This window comes from Melospiza georgiana, chromosome 13 (genome assembly GCF_028018845.1).
Source record: "Melospiza georgiana isolate bMelGeo1 chromosome 13, bMelGeo1.pri, whole genome shotgun sequence".
NCBI classification, from domain to species: domain Eukaryota; kingdom Metazoa; phylum Chordata; class Aves; order Passeriformes; family Passerellidae; genus Melospiza; species Melospiza georgiana.
In genome coordinates, this window is record NC_080442.1 from 7928738 (window position 1) to 7949449 (window position 20712).

Genomic DNA, 20712 nt, shown 5'->3' on the forward strand with positions numbered 1-20712 from the left:
AATGGGTGAATGATAAGGTATGGGGAAGTGCCATACAGCTATTTAGTGATGATTTCTTGATTCCCTATCATTTAGTTTTAAAAAATTAATTTTTAACTTTGAAGAGCACACGTTGTTTGCGTAATTTCCAGCACAAACGATATCATTGGAATTTTAATTTTGTTTTGTTAATGTTCTCAAAGATAAATACCAGATCTATTTTGCATAAATAATACGGATCTTGATATTCAGTTTGCTCTTTACCACAGAACTCAATGCATTTTAACCACGGCTGTGTGCTGCTTTTCAGTGTTCTCCTCGCAGGCCAGCCCCGAGGAGTCGAGCAGCGATGAGAGCAGCAGCCAGGGCAGCCCGGCCGTGCGCAAGCGGCGCCCGCGGCGCCGGGGGGTGTCGGGCTCCGAGCCCGAGGGGGCGGCACCGGCACCGGCCGAGCCCCAGGCGGAGCCGGCCCGGGACGAGCAGCAGCAGCAGCGGCAGTTCGGCAGCGGCCTCAACAGGTGCATCGTCCTGGCGCTGGTGATCGCCATCAGCATGGGCTTCGGACACTTCTACGGTGAGTTCAGGGAGGGCAGAGCACACAGTGCACATCTTGTGCAGCAGATGCTGTTTTATTGTGACTGCCGTGTTTTGTCTTGTTCTCTGCTAACGACCTAAGCCACTGCAGCTGTAGTGGTAATACAGGGAGGTTCTTCAGCAGTGCAACTGTATGCAATATGCACTGCTTCGTACAGTAATGGGGTAAATAGTGATTTTTTCTGAGTAGCTCTAGTTTTATATGAAAATATGCCTTTCTAAAAAGGCACGTGATTCAGTTGGAGATGGGGATATCATTCACTTTGGATTTGGTGGTGACTGATTGTTAGGAATTTCAATTTTGGCACTTCTTTGAGATTTGTATTAATTTTCATTGATCCCAATTATTTTTATTCTTAGGTAAACCTGAAGGTAAGAGCCTTGAGTGATGTACTGTGGATGCTGTTCTTGCACTCAGATTTACTTTCTAAACCATGTGTGTGTTTGTGTACACACACATCCATATATGTATGCATACTTACATTGGGAAAACAAAACAATGAACCAAGTCTCAGGAGTTGCTAATGTATGTGGGATTATAGGAACAACTAATCCAATCATACACATTTTATGTAGTAGTAACTGGTGTGAAAGCTGTTTGATGAGCATTGGCATGCTAGAGACATAGAGGAGCACAGTGACCACAGCAGTCTGTGATAGTGCTTATGGGGGAACAGGAGATCTCAGTTGATAATCACTTCATTGTGTTTAGTTTGGTATTAATGATAAATACTATCTTTTTAAAGAACTTGGAGATCTGTGGATGAAAAATACACTTTGAATGTGGACTCAGGGTAATGCATTTTTTAAGGAATTCACTTGTTCATTCATTGAATCTGTACTTCTAAATAAAAATTGTCATCATTGATGACAGTGATGGCTGCATTTTTCAGCAGAAGTAAGACAGCTCTGTGTGGCTTCAGTTTTTGCTTCTTCAAGTGAAAGTTCTTCATGGTTATGTGATAACTTATCTTTCTACCACTAGAAAGGAAGTGAAGTTCTGCTTCCATCTTCCTGTTTTTAGCTTTTTTTTTTTCCAACACAAACTTGCAGGGAGAATCCATCTCCCTAGAGGACTACTTTGTAATTTTGTGGTTCAGCTTGGAATGAATGTTTCCCACAGCACTCTTCTACTGTTAGGCTAATTGTCATGTAAGAGGATTGCAAGTGTAACTTCTTTTAAAAATACTTTCCTTTTTTTGGGTCAATATCAGGATAGTATTTTCTTTTTAGCTAGAGCTCTAGGGCCCCCTTAAGACTTCCAGAGATGCAGAAAGCAACTAGATTAGATGAATTAGATTAATTTATGTATTTTAATCAGCTGTATCCTAATCAATATTAAACTGAGTTAACTGGTTTTATGATGCTCTAGGAAGGAGAACTGAATGAAGGCAAACTTTTCAGGTAACAGGTGAAGCTTAAATTAGGTAGAAGGTTCTTGCCAGAAAAATGTCTCCTTATGGACATTCAGATTAATTTTTTTCTTTAACCAGAAACTGCAAGGGGGACTATAGCTACAATGCTAGGGATTTGGATTGGTTACTTAAAGAATCTGAAGGAAACTGTGACTTAGAGTACCAGCTGGAAACACAAACCAATTACTGAGGAATGGCACTTCAATATGTTCATTTTTAGTGTTGCTAAATGTAATTTTTGCTTACTTTACTTAAATTAGGATTTTTTATAAGGAGAAAAAGAGAGCTTTAAGTGTTTTCTGTAATTCAGGTTCTACCCAACATAAACCCTTTATGCTAAATTATGATTTTTCAGATGCAGGCTTTAGATTGTTAGGATTGATGGACTTCCTCAAAAGCATCTATAAAAGATAAATATTAAAACCAAATTTACTGTCAGTATACTTGAATTCATTTATGAAAGGATCTGTGCTCTCAAGAAGTGTTTACTAGCACTCTGCAGACTTAAAATCATTGCTGTAAAAATGTTGCCTTTGCTTGAAGGCAAATGTTGCTGTTGCTGAATTGAACTATTATAGTTCAGCTTGGTTTATAGAGCAGTCTTTTTTTAAGGTCACACTTCACAATAGATAAAAAAGAAGAGAGCACAAAACGTTCATCAGTGCAAGTGTAGTTAGAGCATTTCTTCTGTTTACAGTATGTCTCCCCCTGCCTTTAAATACAGAAATAGATCTCTGATTATGGTGCAATGGTTTTGAAAGAAATACCTCAAAATTGCTGTTGCCTTCTTCTCTAGAGTCAATTCAAGAGAATCTAAAAAGCAAATATATAAAAACTACATCAGTGTTAGGATTTAGAGAACATATGTTAGGTGAGGAAGTACCAGTCAAGAGGCTGTTCTTGACAAAGAAAATTTGGTGGCTAGTACAGCAAAGATACTTTTTCTGAAAGCCAGGGTGTCTCAGCCTTTGTCTGGCAGTTGAAAAACAGGACACGTGTTTATTCTGCAGCCTCTGCTTATGGATAAGAAGGACAAGACAGGGCCTGAAATACTTGCTGCTTTGTGAGCAGTGTGTAATAATTGTATTTCTGCATGAAAATTTAAACACTGTGCTAATACCCTCTCATTCATGTAATTCAATTAACAGTCAAGGTTGGAGTTCTGAAGTGGATAATGCATGGACCAATAGTCTCCCTTTTATCCTGGTTGACTTGCATGTTTCTAAAAAACTTAGAGAGAAGTCACAAATATTCTTTCCTGCATAACTTGTTGGGTTGGTTTGGATCTAATTTATTTCTATGTAGTGTTCCAAAATTCCTTTATTTGTTATAAGTGAAAAACCAGTGTAGAAGCCGATTTTTGGGTCTGAGAAATGGTTTATCATTGAAAGAAAAAAATTTCCTACAGCTAAACAGTTACTGGTAAGGACAGGGCTGAAATGGCAAGGTAAGAATCCTTCTCAATTTCCAAAGAGAATGAAGATGATGTTTAGGTTCCTCTGTTCCTCTAACTCCTTACTCTGAGTCAGTCTATCAAAAGAAACTTTTTTATCTTTGTAGGTACAGTGCAGATCCAGAAACGGCAGCAGCTGGTGACAAAGACACGTGAATTAAAGGATCTGAAAGATGACCTTTACCAGTGCCAACAAGAGCAAGGAGATCAAGTGCACCACAAAGGGGGGGTAGGTGTGAGCTTAGCTGGAAGTCATTGCATAATTCTGTCATTGTGTGTGTGTTTTACACAAAGTGAAATGAATTTCTCACACAAATCCATTTAATTTTTGTCTTTAGCAAGTTCTTTCAGAAAACTTTCCCCTGAATTCTTGACAAATGTTTATGTTGATTGAATTTGCTCTCAGAATGTGGTTAAACATACTGGGTTCTGTGTCTGTGGTCTAGGAGTTATCTGGACACAGAGACTGTTTCCCTGTGACACAGTGCCAAGTTGTCATCAATGAAGACAGCTGAAGTAGAAAATGCTTGTAAAAACATGTTGAACATAGAGGTTTTGTGATTTTTAAATTATCTTTATCTTTCTAAATTATCAATAGTTATTAATTTTTTGAATACTTAAACCATACTTCTGTTTTTTTGCTGCTGCATCATCCAGAGAGATGATTAGGGAGTGGGTATTTTTTTTAGATTTTTTTTTTATGTGTCCGTTAGCAGCATTTGTACATAATTCAGTATGTTCTAGAGCTTGTCAATGATGCCAACAGACTGGGGAGCTCCTTTTGTGTTAGTATATAGTTACACAAACAGATATTTTCAGATTTGATTAAAAATCATTAGCCCCAACAGCTAAATGTCTTTTTTTTCTGCTAATTTTTTTGGTAATCTGTAAATCCAGTTTGCTAAACATAAATCAACAGCAAAGATGCACATTTTGATTTCCTTTGAAGATGTTATGAGTTAAGAGTTCATGCACCCAACTGACTATTCTTTGTCTAGTTAAACCAATACAAGTGAGGGGTGGTAACCTCTGGCTGGCTGGGAGAGTTTCTCACATGGTCTTTGTTGCCAAGAAAGTGTGTGATAAACAAACCCAGCTGAGATAAACAAACCAGCTCTATTTTTGCATCTTGGCTGTGCATGTTTCATTGCATCCAAAATGACAAGTAAGCTCTGTTTGGGCTACCTTGGTTTTGCATCTTTCTAGCTAAAGTTGTAACAATTCTCATTGTAGTATTTCTGCTTGTTTTCTTTTTGTTTATTTTAGTCACTCAAGGGAGATCTTGACACGTGTTTGACCTTTACTGAGGTGGAGAAGAAATCCTTTGATTCTCAAAAAAAAAGTCTTGCGGCAGAAAATCAGCACCTAAGAGAATCTCTAGAGAAAGAAGAAAAAGCTTTGGCCTCACTTCAGGAAGAATTAAGGAAGCTAAGACAACAAATTAGAAACTTAGAAGATAAAGGTAGTAGCACTGAATCTATTGTAATAGAAAATCAGAAACTAAGGGAGCATTTGGAAGAGGAAAAGCAAAGGAACAGCAATTTTCTCAGGCAAAAGGAAACACTCTTTGCAGAGGCACAGATGCTAAGGCGAGAACTGGACAAGGAACGTCATGTTACAGAAGCTCTGAAGAAAGAACTGGAACAGTTAAGTTCTCGTCAAACACCTGAGAGTGCTGATGATGATGATGATGAGACTTTAAGAGAAAATCAAGAAATAGAAACTCTGCGAGGAAGACTGGCAGAACTGGAAAAGAAGCTGAACTTTGAGCAACAACGCTCTGACTTATGGGAGAAGCTGTATGTTGAAGCAAAAGACCAATCTGAAAAACAAGAAATTTATGAAAGTGGACAGAAGAAAGGTGCTAAAGGGCAAAGTAAGAGTAGAAAGAAATCAAAGGAGACATTTTTTGGTTCAGTGAAAGAAACTTTTGATGCTATGAAGAATTCCACAAAAGAGTTTGTAAGACACCATAAAGAAAAGATTAAGCAGGCTAAAGAAGCAGTGAAAGAAAACTTGAAAAAATTCTCTGATTCTGTAAAGTCTACATTCAGACACTTCAAAGATACCACAAAAAACATCTTTGATGAAAAAGAGAAGTCATCAAGTGACAAAAGATATGAGGCAAACAAGAAAGCTCGAACTTTTTACCGAGACCATAACTCCTACGAGAATCTGAAGCACATGCATTACAGGGGACCTCACATGCCCAAAGAATCCAGAAGTGGAAGGAAACATCATTTTACAACATATGAAAAAGATTCAGATTCCCAGAAATGTCTCAATGATCATTTGTGCAATAGAAAACATCAGTTTGCCCTAAAGGGCTGCTCTGGTATTTTTGAATGTGCTCATCAAGAATTCCTTAGTCTCTTTAACAGAGTTTCGGATCCCATCAGGGTGGATGAATTTAACCGGCTAATGAGAAAGTATTTGCAGCAAGTTGTGCATAACTTTCATCACTGGAGAGAGCTAGAAAATTTCATCAATAAGTTTTTTCATAATGGATTGTTTATACATGACCAGATGCTGTTCACTGATTTTGTTAATGATGTCAAGGATTACCTGGAAGATATGAAGGAATACCAAAGTAATAATGAGAAGGTTTTTGAGGATTTGGACAAATACGTCTACAGATACTACTTCCATTATGATAATTCACCCCAGTATGGACCCAGGTTTGTTTCCATGTTTCCTGTACTTGATAACACAAAGAAGTGTTCTTTGTAAAGACAACCAATGTCCTTGTTGTAATGGATGGTCTTTGAGCAGGCATGTGTGTGTATGTGTATGTATGCATATACACACACATATGCTAGAAGACTTTCTGAAGGACTTAGTGGAAATATTAGATTATGTTATATGAAGTGGATCTGTAGAACCTTTATATAAATTTTGTGTGTGTGCATAGCAAAATCTGATGTTTCTGCTGGGTTCTTTAGAAACCTGGAGCTGCCAGTAGGATTTTTTTTAGACCAAACAGCTCTGATTGCCCATCTGATGGAATGAGGAACTGTCTTGGAGCATTAACTGGGGCTTCCTTGTTGTCCTTTGCTGAATGAGGTTTTTGAGTGTATTTAAGGTGTGTCTGAGTCATGTTCTGGCAGATACATTTCACTCCTCTCCTGCAGAGGAGTGTAATGCTGGGTTAGTCTGTATGTCCAGAGCGGAGCTCATCACACAGCAGGCTTTAGTTCAGATCCTGCCCCTGACTAAGCTTTGTTCAGACTTGTTCACAATGGACCTTTGTGTCAATTGTTTCCTACATTTCTTTCCTGGATCTAAAGGTGTTCTCAGGGCTTTACAAATTTACACTTGTATTATTTATCATTTCATGTACTTTACTGCAGCTCAAGTCTGAACTATTAACTACTTTGGGGTTACTAAGTATTATGTAATGTAGCACTTGCTCCTACTGAAAGGTGAACCATGAAGGTAATAGTCCTATTGTCAGCTACCCAGTTAATGTGGTTTTGGCAAACACATAAGTTTATGATTTTATTTATAGTCCATCTTCCTAATTTATTATCAAATGAACTTTATTTTTAAGTTAAATAACTAATTTGTGAGAATTTCAGTTTGCAGAAAATCAATTCCAAATTCTTTTACTGATACTGTTATACAGAAGCTTGTGATACCAGCTGCATTTTTATTTTTAGAAAGCATTTCTTTTGTATATACCATCTTATTGATGATTTAAACAAAGAAATGCCTCCCCCATTTTTCTTACAAGGAGCTAAAAGGACTACTTACTACTAATTTTGTTTTCAATGAACCTCAGCATGTTAAAAGCTGTACTTGAAAATGTACTTGTGTTATAAAATGCTTTTAGTAGTAATAAGCTTTTGTTTACTCCTTGCAGTCGACCTAAAAGACCTTTTACACAAACTGAAAATTCCAGACATGAAAAACAAGCTCAGAAGTACCAACACCGTAATAAAAGAGAAGGTAAATGGCATAAACATGGTCGCACTAATGGAAGACACATGGCAAATCTTGAAATAGAATTGGGGCAACTACCCTTCGATCCAAAATACTGAGTAATTTATTGTAAAAATTAAGATTAAAATTCACATGCTCTCTGGAAACTAATTGTTTTTCAAAAAAGCAGCAAAATGCAAATTTTTTTTCTGAATAATTTGATTTTTACACATTTTTGTTAACAGGCAGAAGTCAGGCTTTCTGATTTGCATATTCTGTACCGTTGCTTTAACTGTTCTTTGGAAGTAAAGATTGTTTGGGTGCCAGCAGTATTGTTGCAGAAACTAGGCATGCCATGACCTGTGTATGAAAAAATGCTTAATTGCATTCCATTAGTGTAGTTAAAGCTTGAGCCATGCATAATGTACCAACTACTAACTCCAATGTTTGATATACTAACTTCATCTCATCCTTCAAAACATAGATCAACATTGTGGTAATGTATTTGTTAGTGTTCTGTAACCTTATATTTGCTTCCTGTCTTTGGGGGGATTCAAGAGCCTGTTGAATTGTGAAGAATTTGCTGTGCTGCATTCTAATCAGCGTGCTGATTTAAACACTTGAAATGTCTTGCATATCTGCATATTGTAGAAGAAAAATAAAAGAGACATTGTGGGTAAAAGTCTTTTATTATAAAAGAAACTCAGCATAGCTGTACAGTTCTATAAAAACAGTCCAGCCTTGTCTGTATTTTATTGCTTAAGTATTCATATGGTAATTTTGGTTTTCCCAATGATTTCTAGTGTTGTAAGGTAGGTCAGGAACCCCACTGCCACTGAAGCTGCCTTCAGGAGGAGGTGGATGTGTTTGCAGGCAGCCACTGGCTGCCTCATGGGACTCCCCCAGTTTCAGACTCAGTTCTTTCTCCTTTCCTCAGTACGAGGTGTAAGCACAGCTACTGCTATGCAAAACTGATCTCATTGGGTCTGAGCTCTAGCCTGATCTTCAGGGATAATTCATTTCAGTTTTCCTCCTGTAGATGGAGATGTGGCTTCCAACTCGTCCTTGAGGTACATGAGTGTGAAAGATAGTGGCTGTTTTCTCATAGCCCCTTAAAGCTAGAAATGATGATATTTCCTGTAAATGAACATACATTAATTTACACAGTAAGAAAACACAGCTGTGAGCATAAGAATAGTGTTTCAAAGTCTCCTAACAACCATCAGTTCAACTGTCCCTGGGAAGCTTTATCCTTTATTTTAGGAAAGCCTGCTAGAAAAAGAAGCACTTATCCTGTTTGATCCTGTCTGGAGCAGATATTCACCAGCCACCATTGTTTGAGTTCATGGACTTCATTAAAGATTTGAGGGGTTAAAAGGTACTGTGACTGCAGGTGTTTTTAGTTTTCATTGTTGCTTACTTAAAAGTGCAGTTTCTGGGAATAGATGGCGGATTTGTTTTAACATTACTTTGTGGCCTGTAGAATTTGCACAGAGGAGAGAGCATACATGAACATTAAATATAGAGCAGTGGAATTCTATCAATAATCTTATTATGGGCTATAGGGGTCAATTTTAATATAAGCTACATTTTAAAAGTTGTGAACAACAATTTTCAAATATTTTAACTATAACTCTTCTCTAATTTATTTTGTAACTTATCCTCAGAAGCACTTTGTTTCATCTTGATGTTACCATACCTGTTCTAGCACATTGAAGAGGATCAAGTGACTGGGTAATAATGTGTCATTGTAAAACTCCTTGTTCAGCCAGCCAAGTGGGTTAGAGTAAAACACATCTGCTTCATCAATGTAGCTCGCATTGCCAGTTAGGTCTGGGGGACACTGAAGGAATCTCATTTTTAGAGGACAGTGAACATGACTAGGGAGAAAAAGAAAAACACATTTCATGATAAACTGACCAGAATCGGAGGTTTGAAATGACTCAGCACGTCAAATGACACCTCATTTATCAAATATCAGTTAATTTTTTTTCTTCAGAGTAGTGTATTTTTCCCTTCAATAGTTCATATGAAAGCAAAGTAGAGCAAGCAGATTCAGCTCCAACTGCTGGGACTGTGCTGTTAGCAGTTAACAGAAAACACATTTATCTTAATAAAAATACCATTTGCACAACATCAGTTTCTTAAAAAGGTACTTTTCCATATCAGCTTCACTATTATATCTGCTTTAGCATTTTGTTTACTTGCCAGAATCTACTGAAAACCTTTTGCAGTGACGTAAGTCAGAGTTGTAATGACACTTCTTTACTGCCTAGCAGCAGAAGTAAAATTAATACATTTTGATTGTAACAATTAGTGTTTAATTTTGCTAAAAATGTTATCATAATGAAGAAGTGTGACATACTTAGTGAAGTCCTTGGACTTACTGCATATCCTCATACAAAGCTATTCCACAAAAAATGAGTAAAGCTTAGATGCTGAATTTTATTCTGTGTTATAAGCATTTGGCATATTTTCCCTATTCACTCCATATTAACAGTATGAAAAATCAAAACTCTTCCTGTATACATTTATATATCTCAATTTATTAAGCCTTGGAAAAAAGAAATCTTGGTTTCTGATTAAGAGTTTGGGTTTTAATGTAGGGCACTGTTGACACTTAATACCTGTAAAATGGGGTAGAGTGGCATGGCATCAGGATGAAGACAAAAGCTTGTGACTGCTGGGAGTGATTGCAGAGCTGCTGGATGTGACTCATAACATCCAGAGTGCCTCGCTGGTGAACCAAGCCTGTGTACAGGGCTGGGACTAAATTGGATAACAGCAGGAAACTTGCTGCAGTTTTCTTCCATGCTTTCAGGTATCTCAAAGAATATCCTATAGAAACATTTGAGTAAGTTTGGGAGATAAACAATTCACACATTTTTTAAAGTAGCCTAATACAGTGGCAATGCTATTTCAAAACCAGTGCTTTGTCTCTTTAAATTTAATTTCTTGTAGTGAAAATCAGTCCATTCAGTAGTTTGGATTCAGTTAAGTTTGGCAACTTAACTGATGTGTTCTGATTCATATAAGTCCACATAGAGCCAGAATAAATGGTAAACTACATGTGCATGGCTGTGGTATTCTTTTTCTCCAAACTGCTGAAAACTACAGCATTATTTTATTGTTTTTAAATTTTGAGCTTCTGGCCTTGGAAAAGCATACTCCATTTTTTCCCCATCTCAAATCACTGCCCCTTTTCCCCATTTTGCTTGAAGAAGCTAATAATGGGAAAAGGCACACAATTGTCATGTTTTTGCAGGAATACTTTTATCCATGCTAAGAATTCTTTATCTGTGCTACAGTCACTTGCTCTCCCTCATCTTTTTTCTTTCTCTTTTTAACTAGCTGTAAGAAAAGGCTAGGCTAATTCTAAGAATCCTTTATCAAATACCTACGTTGACCATTAACAGTCTCCCCTGGGATAAAAATTATATCCAGGTAAGATTGCAAGACATTTGAAACCAATGCTTACCACAAAAAATCATGCAGAATGGCAGTACTGGATAGATGAACCTGAATTCCTTATGGTTCAGTGTGCTGTAATAAAACATACAGTAGTACAGCAAGAAAATTAAATGCTTCAGTTCTGTTGACAAAATGTGTTTTAGAGCACAGGGAAGAAGACCACGTGCATGTATTAAGAAGCTTTTGGTATTGAAGCAGTTAAGAGTAAAAATCCAAATTGTCACTTTTGAAGAACATAATGAGTACATTGAAATTAAGACTATTTGGTCAGTTTAAACCAAGCACTGTTAAAAATTCTTGCCTATTACAATTGAGTGGTCTGATTCTTTGATAACTAGATGTAAATTAACCAGTATTTCACCAATCTGTTTTCTGTAATAAGACACAATAAATAGTGTGGATGAAAAGCTAAGATTCAAGTGCCCATTTGTATCTAGCAAATTACCAGTCACCCCTGCTAATACAAAAATAAACAATTTCCCATGACAACTTTTTGGGCTTTTTTGGGGATTACTGCAACTCTCATGTCTTGGGAATCAAAGGGGTTCTTACAAAACTAAGGGAGGTAAAAAAAGTCCTAAAGCAAATAAAGCTACTTCCAGTTTTAAGCTAGAAAGAAGAAATTGCAATTCTGGTCTTGCTACTGTTTTGCTGTAGTCTATTACTACAATAATATAAAAGTATTCATTGCTTAGTATTTATTTACTTTCTGTATTTTTTCATGTCTGAAAGTGTCTCTTCTCTTTACAGTTAATTCTGATGCTTAAGAAAAAACTTACCTTTTCTTATACTTCTGAGCTTACAGTGAGAAATACAGCCTTATGGTAGTTAAGAGCTGTGTATAAACTTGGGAATGGAGTAAGTTTTAGAGGACTTGGAATCTCTCACCTTACTGGGGATGTATTAAAGAACCAAATGAAATGGTGTTTTCATTAACAAGCATCTAATGAACTCAGTTTTCTAACTAGTTCTGTTTTTATTTAAACACCTGTTGGGTGATTGAGTGTTGGCTTTGGGATTTTTTAAAATTTAATTTCATGATGAATTATTTTATTCTTTAAAGGACTAAATAAATTCTAAAGATACATATTGGTGACAATACAAGAAGCAGTATTACACAAAATTCTAGAACCAGTTTTATAACTGATGGCATTTCTTGGAGTGTTTGAACAGTTTCTGTAAGTTTTCTATCACTTAACCTGAACACTACGCTGCTTTGTTCTGGAGAGGACAGGAGCTTTGCCAGGAACACAAGCAGTGAGAGGCAGCAGTTGCCCTCAGCAGAGATTACCTGTACACCAGCAGTGTCCAGAGCAGTGCCAGCAGAAGGATGCGGAACCTCCTTGGTGCCAGCGCGCAGCCGTGAACAAAGAACGGCAGGTGGGGACCCAGCACAACTGGCAGCCCCTGAGTCAAGTACCAGTGCCAGGGGTGAGAGCCATAAAATGTTCCCAAATTCTGCAGCACGTTGAATTTCAAGAAGTTCAGCTGAACCAGTACCCACTGGGAGATGGGGGGAGTTAAACACAAATCCAAAGTCAAACACAACAGCTACACAGTCATCACTGGGCCTATATAATACATTTTTACTCCTATTCCAGGTTGTTTTGTTTTACTAAGACTCAGCAGGGATTTCCTATACTGAGCAATTAATCACAGAAGTGTGTAAGTTTGTAGTTTGTTGGTAACTATTGAGGACTAAGCATACTGATTTTATGTAGCAGTCCATCACTTGAAATACCTGAGAATCAGTGTTTAAGGGTTTGTGGCTTAGGATATATTTAAAGATCATAGGCCAGACACAGAAACAAGAGAAGTCAGAGAAATCTGAAATATCCACCAATGCTAAAATACTAAACCCCAACCTTCTTCTTGTAAGTCAAGTTTAAAACAGCTTACCTCACCAAAAAACACACGGTCAATTATTAAAGAGGTTCCTACTGTGACCAATCTGCAAAAATGGAAAGTTTGTTGCACTGACATTGCCTGAATTGCTTTTGTATCTTCTCCAGCTCTGTCAAAACTCTGATTCCTAGTATTTTTGAGGTTATCCATACTCATGGCCATTTTACAGTGGCCACTTGCCATCACCTGGTATCCTTGGCACAATCCCAGATTAAAATGGAATGCTGCTCATGTCTCACCATCATGAAATCTCTCCAGGTGCTTTTTGCAGCATATGTAACAGTTTGAAGGAAATGTGCCCCTTCCTTAAACTTTTGCAAAAAGACTCTATTTGTTCTATTTTTTATTTACATGATATCAGGTTTTTTGGCTTGTCTGCCTTTGCAGTGGTAAAACCAATCTTAAGATGTAGCTGTGCACAGTCCCAGTTTAAATTGAGAAAGAACTTACCCAACTGGAATGCAGTTGTGTAGGATAAGGTCTGCTTTCCTCTGTTCTTGCAAAAAATGGCTGAAGACCAAAGGCATCCACGGGATAACAGCAGTGGGACGAATAATAATTGCAAGTGCAACCAAAGCTAAATACTTACAACTAGAAGGAAGAAAAATAAAAAACCCAGCAGCTTATCAAAAGATCTGGTCAATTCTTTTGCAGACAGTGACATTTCAACAACTGTCCTGTCTCTGGCCAAAAGTTTTTCATACTACGGGTAACTTTGACTCTCTGAGTGCAGATACTCTCTCTTGCTTAGAAGGCTGCTGCTCTAGAATTGCTGTGTTACAATGGAGTTGCTAACTCGAGGTACTTTAAAATAGTGAGTGATAAAGAAAATTGTGACCACAAATTCACCTATATCTGATCCCAAAAAGCTCTTGTTATCTTTTCCCAAGTTACTCTATATTCCATGGCTTTAAAGTTTAAAATAAAAGCTTCCCATAAAGTCACACTTTGCAAAGGAAAGAGGGGAACAGATAATTTTACATCTAGCTATAACATAATATTAAAAAAATATTTAGAGGAAATACTAGAATGTTCCTTCCATAAGACAGAACTCTTGCTACATGAATGAAGGGGCTTTGGTCTCCTTAGGTATTAAGAAAAAAGTTAGCATTTTAAACAATATCAGTAGATTGGTGTCATCCCAAACCAAAAATCATCAGTACCGTTAGGAGAAAGTTTCTCACCTGTTCCCCATCTTGGAGCCTTTTATTGGATAGTAGGAAAGAGCAAAAATAGTGAGAATAGTCTCCATGGTGTTTGTTAGAGTTCTGGTACAGGAATACCATGTAAACCAGGAACAGAGTTGGCAGAAGAACTGAAAATAATTATGAACACATTAAAACAAGTTCACCTAAATGAAGGTGGTAATTCTTCAAGGTGCGACATATTATTTTGCACTCACTTATTTTACAATGTAAAATGAGTGTTTATTAACATGCATAACTTTTTAAAGGTTATGACTCACCACGAACTTTGCTGTTTCTGAATTTTCAAGGTGTTGCACTAATGAGTAAAGCTTCACATCAGCAAAAGCAGCCAGCACTGCCTGTGCAAGCCTAGGGACCCAGATCTGTGTAAGCAGAGAGAAAACTGTACTTGCAACAAACCAAGTTAAATTCCAAGTTTTAAGAGAGGACTGAATTAGTGAATGACTGTTCAAGTATGAAAATAGTGAATTGGTGAGTATTCTCTATAGCTTTTTATGATTTTAAAAATGAAATAGTAAGGGCCTTGGGTAAGGATAGTATTTTTACCAAAACAGAGAATGTCTGAAGTTCAACTGAAAGTGTTCAGAGATGGAAAGTAGAATTATCTGCTTTACATCTTCAATAGAAATCAAAAGGGGATGTTGTTAGTTCTATACATTGCTAAACACTTTGGAAAACTGAACTACTGTGCAATTATGATGTAGTGGCAAACACAATCAGTATGAAAATCCAAGAGGGGGATGTTGTTAGTTCTATACATTGCTAAACACTTTGGAAAACTGAACTACTGTGCAATTATGATGTAGTGGCAAACACAATCAGTTTGAAAATCCAAGAGATGGACAGAGATCTCTGCACTTGCAGGCATCAGTGTTGTGATTGGAAATCTATTGAGTTCTGCCCCCATGGGAAGTCAGTGAGATCTCTGTGTTCACACATCTCTAATTGCCAGACTCAAGGCTTTGCATTTTACTTAGACAATGATAAAAATATGCTGTGTTTAAATACCATACTTTAAAATTGAATTTTAGTAGCAGATGCACAGTTTTTGATTATACTCACCAGCAGCTGAACACTATCCTTAGCCAGCAGCTGTAATGCTTTGTACATGCTGGCAAAGATCAGTGGGTATGAGTAGCCCCTTAAGTTACTTGTCCATTCCCAAGTCAGGTAACCATAATTATGAATATTAAGGAGAGATCATAACCAACTGAAAGGAAAAGCTTTACCCGAGCCATTCGGATCGAGACCTTCTGTCCCTTGAGCCAGAGCGGTGGGGTGTATGTTGCTGGTCAAGCCAACACCTTATTCCCGGCAAAGCCGTGCCCGAGCGCCCACCCGCCCAGGGCACCGCGGGGAGCGATGAGAGGGCGCGGGGGCCGCGGCAGGGGAAGGATATTTGAAGACCATGCGATGGGCCACCTCCAGCGACTGCCAGTACTCGTCCGGGACGAAGCTGGTCTGGACGAGGAAGCAATTGAGGGTCCGCAGCGCCAGGGCGAGCGCCAGCAGCGACGCGGGCGCGGCCGCACCTGCGGGGGCGAGGCTGGTCCGTCACGGGCCCCTCGGGAGCCGCCCCCCAGCCCTGCCCCTCCCCGCCCGGCCTCGCTTACCGGCGCCTCGCTGCGCTGCGGCCCCCCGGGCCGAGCTGTACAGCACCGACCGCCGCTTGCGGAGCCGCACCGCCTCCGGCATCCGCGCCCGCAGCTCCCCCGCCGCCTTCCCGCGGGGGCATGCGCGACCGCGGGAGGCGGGACAGCGCGGTACTTCCGTCCGGTGCCGGCAGCCAGCGGGAAGCCGGGGCTCTGCCGTGTCCCGCGTTCAGGTGAGGGCGCCGGGGCTGCGGGCCGACGCCGACCCGGGGCCGCGCCGCAGTGCGCGCCCTCCCGCCCCACGCGTGTCCGTGAGCGCGGCAGCAGCGCCTGCCGGCATGAGGGGGCGGCTGCCGCTGCAGCACGTGGCTGTGGCCGTGGCGCTCGGCGTGGCCAGCGGGCTCTACATCTACGGGCCGCTCTTCCAGCCGCCCGCGGCCCCACACGGCCCCGCCGCGTCGCCGCCGGACGCCGCGCCTGACAAGAGGCCCTGAGGGAGGCGTGCGGCGCCGTTCCCGGGCACCGCTTCGCAGCCCGGCCCTCGCACGCCCCGTCCGTCAGGGGCAATGGAGCCGCTGGGAGCCGGCGCGACCGTCACCTGCCGGGGCCGTCACCTGCCGGGGCCGTCACCTGCAGGGGCCGTCACCTGCCGGGGCCGTCACTTGCCGGGGCCGCCCCGCCCGAGCCTCCTCCGCAGCCCGGCCCCGCGCTGGAGCCGCCCGCCTGCTGCAGCTGCGTGCCTGCGTCTTTCGTACCAGACCCCGGGACGTCAGTGAATCATGGATGACATGCTGAATGTCTGAAGGGCAGTTTCTCCTCTAAATTTAAATGACATCAGGAAACTTGAAAAAGAAAGCTGCTGCTGTGTCGTTATGCTTCATGAGTTTTGTTGGATTGCCTCTGATCTGATCCTCCAAGTGATAAATACCATTTTTCTCTGCTTCTCATGGTGTCAGTTCTTAATACGTCAGCTCAGTTGGGAAAGCAGTTGTGCACATGGCTGAGAAGGGAACTGCACCCAACATTGGTAGCTTATAATCAGACCGGGCCATATGTACATAAACACACGTACCACATGTGCTTATACACAGATGTCAGTCCTGACAGAGTGAGGCTACAGTAGATATTGAATACATAAATCTGCCTGGAAAATGGGTTGTCCTTAAGAAGAGCCTCAGTGTGTAGCTCAGGAAGGAAGCATGGCCCTTGGAGTAGGTGTGGATTAGTCTGACAGAATAGAATCTGAGACTTGGGGAAACAAAATCAGTAGATACTTTAATACTTCAGTAAATCTAAAAAGAAACCAAACCCAGGAGATCTTGGGACAAACTTATGCCAGGTTTTGGTTTTAACATAATCTTGTTTGGACAGAATGAGGAAAGAAATGTTTGTGTGTCTATATTTTAAGCCAGGAACAATGTTGTAGGTGGAGGTACTGGTATAGAAGCTGAGATGGGAGGATAGCAGTAGAAGATGGGCTGGGAGATGCAGTTGAGTGCAGCAATTGCAGTTTGGACATGACATTACACGGCAGTGGCTTTAAACTGAAAGAGGGCAGGTTTATATTAGATACTGGGAAGAATTTTTTTTACAGTGGGAATGGTGAGTCACTGGCACAGGTTGCCCAGAGAAGCTGTGGCTGCCCATCCCTGCAAGTGTCCAAGTCCAGGCTGGATGGGGTTTTGAGCGGCCTGGTCCAATGCAAGGTTGTCCCTGCAGGGGGTTAGAACCAGATGGTCTTTAAGGCCCCTTCCAACCCAAACCATTCCCTGATTCTATAAGGAAACGCTACATATTGCCACAAAAGTTCAGTGCCATCACTGAATTACTGCAGTGACTCTGGCAGCTTCCTTTACAGTACCACTAAGTATTGAAAAGGTTATTTTGAAGAGGTGTAGCTCAGGTCTAGAAGGCACTTCCTTTGTAAATATAATGACTGGAATTGTCCATAAAGATGGCAGTTGAATTTGAAAAGCTTCAAGAAACAGGGTGTCTGAAGGGATGCAGGTGGAAGGGTTATTGATGCAACTGAGCTTAAGATTTGCTGAATTCTTGAGACTGCCGGGTTTAAAGCACTGAAAGTCAAGAGCACTCTTCCCTCGCGGGGGAAGGCAGGCAGCCAGCAGGCGGCAGGAAGAGCTCATTAAACCACAGTGGTGTGCATTAACCAGGCACCGCGGATTTTCGCTGCAAAACCTGTTTTGCCTCTCATGAATTCTTACCAGCCGCGCGAGATCTTTCAGGGAGGTGAGGAGAGAAGGGCTGAGGAGCCAGCCCGGCTAACGCCGCTGAGCGCCGCGCGGTGCTGCCCGAGGGCCGCGCTCAGCCCGCCCAGGTGGCCGCGGCGGGGCCGGGACACGCCGGGGCGGTGCCGCCCGGCCCGCCCCCACCTCGGGCTGTACGGGAAGTGATGTTGCCTTGACGGAAAAGACACGGTCGGAGCCCAAAAAAAGGCAGGTGCGGCGTGACGCGGCTGCGGGAGCTCCGGCTGCCGGGAGGCGAGCAGGTAGGGCGGCAGGGAAGGCGAACAGGGTAGCGAGCAGGGACGGCTCGGCTCGGCTGGCAGAGGGCTTGGCCAGAGCCCCGGGACGGTGTTTCGGGCGGGGAGCTGCGTGTCGGAGCCCCACGGCTCCGGAACAGCGACCCGGGCTTTGACAAAGGGGCCTCGCCGCGGAGATGAGAGCGAGCTGTCCTTAGCCTCGGCCTTGGGCCGCCCCTCAGGTGCTTCCCCTCACGGCGGCTGCCGGGAGCGCCGCACACAGCCCCGCTCGGGCCTTCCTTCCCGCGCTGCTGCTGCTGCGGGAGCTCCCACCCTCTACACCTGCCTTTCTTCTACAGAGGAGAGTGCACTGCATGTCTGGTTTAATTTTTTAAAAAGGCTTTAAAAAGTGGTCAGTCGTTGTGAGAGCACTTTGATAATGTTACATCTGCCTAGCCGGGACTCAGATCTTATGCGTGACTATCAACAGACCTGTTGCTCCTTTCTGAGCACTGTGTGTTTGTGTAAGGGAGGCTTCGTGCCGAGAAGGCCCTTCAGCCTGATTTGTAATGCTTGGGCTGAATTTACACTTTGGTGATCTTGGATCTAAAGAAAACTAAGTCCATTAGAAACACCTTTTGATTTTCCTAACTCTGTAAGTAACTAGTGTATGTTAATATATAAGTGGTTTTTTTTATGGTGCTAGCAAAGTATAAAGGACATGCTTAGAACTGTTGAAACCACTCAATTTTTATGTCTTAGACATGTATCATGAATTTTGTGACCTTTTTGACTGTATGATTCTTCTAACACTTCCCTCATACATGGTTCTTAGGAGGTTTTCATCAGGATAACATATACATGTTTGGAGTTAGTTCTGCAAGGTGGTGTGTTGCTGCACTTACAGGTTTTTCTTTAAAACTCTCCAAAATCTATACTACCCTTTCTTGGAAACTTAAATCTGACATAGATGTCTTAGCCCTTCTTTCTTGTCACAGACTTTTACTAATTTTGTGAGTGTTCCAAGTATTTTCCAGCCAGGGAATAGCATATACTGCAATATGCATTCCAAATGTTGATAGGTAAATGTAGGAATGGTGTTTGTAATGCTAAATGAATGTCTCAAAAGCATGGTTAAAAAGATGGAAAAAAGAACAGCATGTTCCTGTGTTTCTTGTTCAGGGTTCTGATTTTACATCTACTTAATCTCTTGCACAAAGGAGTTTGGGAGAGAGGGTGTGCTACACCTTACACTGGTTTAATTTCACAGTTAACAAAATTTCCCATGAGCAACCAGATGTCTAAAACCAGACTGTAAGTTTGTTTTATCACTCTTGTTAAACTTGGGAACGCATTAATTTATCACTCGATTACACATTTCCTTTTCTTTCAAAGAGAAGATAAGGTGAGATAAAAGAATTCTTAAGTAGCATTTGACATTTACAGAAACAAATATTGCATGCAGTAACCCCTGTGTGCCTTTGAATTCTTGGTCGTGCTGTTCCTGCCTGGGGTCTCCCGTGCTGGTAAATGACCAGAGAGGTCTGTCAGTTTCCAGCATAACCCCGCACTTGCAGATCTACATCATTACCAAGATCAGTCTGTCACAGTCAACAGAGATGGTTAGAATTTAATTTAATCTGAAGAAACAGGCAAAATTGGCACTAGAGGTGGAATATAAAGAATGAGAACTCCTTTTCCCTGTTGATATCTTAGCAAGTAATTAAGTTGCATTTATAAATAATTAATCAAATTTATCAAATATTCCCATCTGCATTAAAGCTGCATTATTGTGCTCTGCACATGTGGTGGATCCTGCAGAGGGTTATTTAGATACTTACAGGTGAACTTTTCCTGGGCTGGGTGTACACAGTGCTCTGGAACTTGCTTTTGCTCCTGTTGCTTTGTAGACACCACTCAGTGCTGCAGATACAATCTCTGAGTTTACAGCACTGGCTTCAAACATGCCTAAAAAGTTGTTTAAGTACAGCATGGATAGATAAATTCTAACCTGTAAGGCAGCTTTTTTAGCAGAAACACTTTTTTTTCCTATTTATACAAATATATTCCAAATCAATCTCTCTGGATATAGCATCTGGTTATGAGGTTTCTTTTCCTCATTTCTTTTTTTCTCTTCTAAGTCAGAACTGCATCCCTGTCAGGAGGCAGGACTAACTTGAACCATGTTAAATCAGCTGAGATCACTTAATGATTGAATGATCCTTTTATCTCCAGGGGAGCTTTGTGAATAAGTCCTAGCCCTGACTTTCTTTTCTGGAACACTCTTACATTGTTGTGTTTTCATACATAAAGCATCAGAATGTACTTTTGATTTATAGTAATAAGTAGTCTCAGTGCCTGTGATTTATTTTCCTTATGGCATGTAGATTAAAATATGACATATAACAACCAGCATACTTTTTTCCTGTGGTGTTGGTGTGGCTTCAAAGGGCTGGAGATGCTTTGGGGGTGCGTGACAGTTTTGCATATCCTGGGTGGTGGAATTCTTTTCACATACTGGCACATTTCAGCACTCTGGAGCTGACCTAACAAGTTCTTCAGTATTTTAGTCTACAGGAGGAAAAAAAAAACCAAACAGGCAAATGTCCTTGTTTCTATGGCTCTGAGGATAACATCAAAGTGTAAACCAGTGCAGTGATGTTTTCCTGAGTTTGAAAACCCATTTCTCATAGCT

General features: G+C 40.9%; 3 protein-coding genes across 6 annotated transcripts in view; 2 read left to right on the forward strand and 1 right to left on the reverse strand.

Annotated features, from left to right (window-relative positions):
• Positions 1-8044, forward strand: part of CCPG1 (cell cycle progression 1) — a 21116-nt gene extending 13072 nt beyond the window's left edge. The window contains exons 6-9 of the mRNA XM_058033117.1: positions 290-553; positions 3549-3670; positions 4708-6119; positions 7304-8044. Of these exons, the coding sequence (XP_057889100.1) occupies positions 290-553; positions 3549-3670; positions 4708-6119; positions 7304-7481 (1976 nt within the window). The 3' untranslated portion in view covers positions 7482-8044. The remainder of the gene's footprint in view (positions 1-289; positions 554-3548; positions 3671-4707; positions 6120-7303) is intronic.
• PIGB (phosphatidylinositol glycan anchor biosynthesis class B) lies at positions 8033-15641 on the reverse strand. Its single transcript, XM_058033616.1, has 12 exons — positions 15560-15641; positions 15349-15478; positions 15009-15129; positions 14204-14308; positions 13923-14053; positions 13189-13329; positions 12733-12784; positions 12125-12336; positions 10841-10905; positions 9990-10200; positions 9062-9242; positions 8033-8499 (listed from the first exon to the last, which is right to left on the reverse strand). Exons 1-12 carry the CDS (start codon positions 15639-15641, stop codon positions 8368-8370), a joined length of 1563 nt encoding a protein of 520 aa, XP_057889599.1. The 3' UTR covers positions 8033-8367.
• A 108-nt stretch (positions 15642-15749) lies between these two features.
• RAB27A (RAB27A, member RAS oncogene family) overlaps positions 15750-20712 on the forward strand; it is a 32237-nt gene continuing 27274 nt past the window's right edge. For 3 of the 4 annotated variants that reach the window (XM_058033668.1, XM_058033667.1, XM_058033669.1), the window contains exon 1: positions 17941-18044. The gene's annotated coding sequence lies outside the window, so the exon portion shown is untranslated. Of the gene's footprint in view, positions 15772-17940; positions 18045-20712 lie in introns of those variants that run through there. The other variant, XM_058033670.1, reaches the window with a different exon arrangement.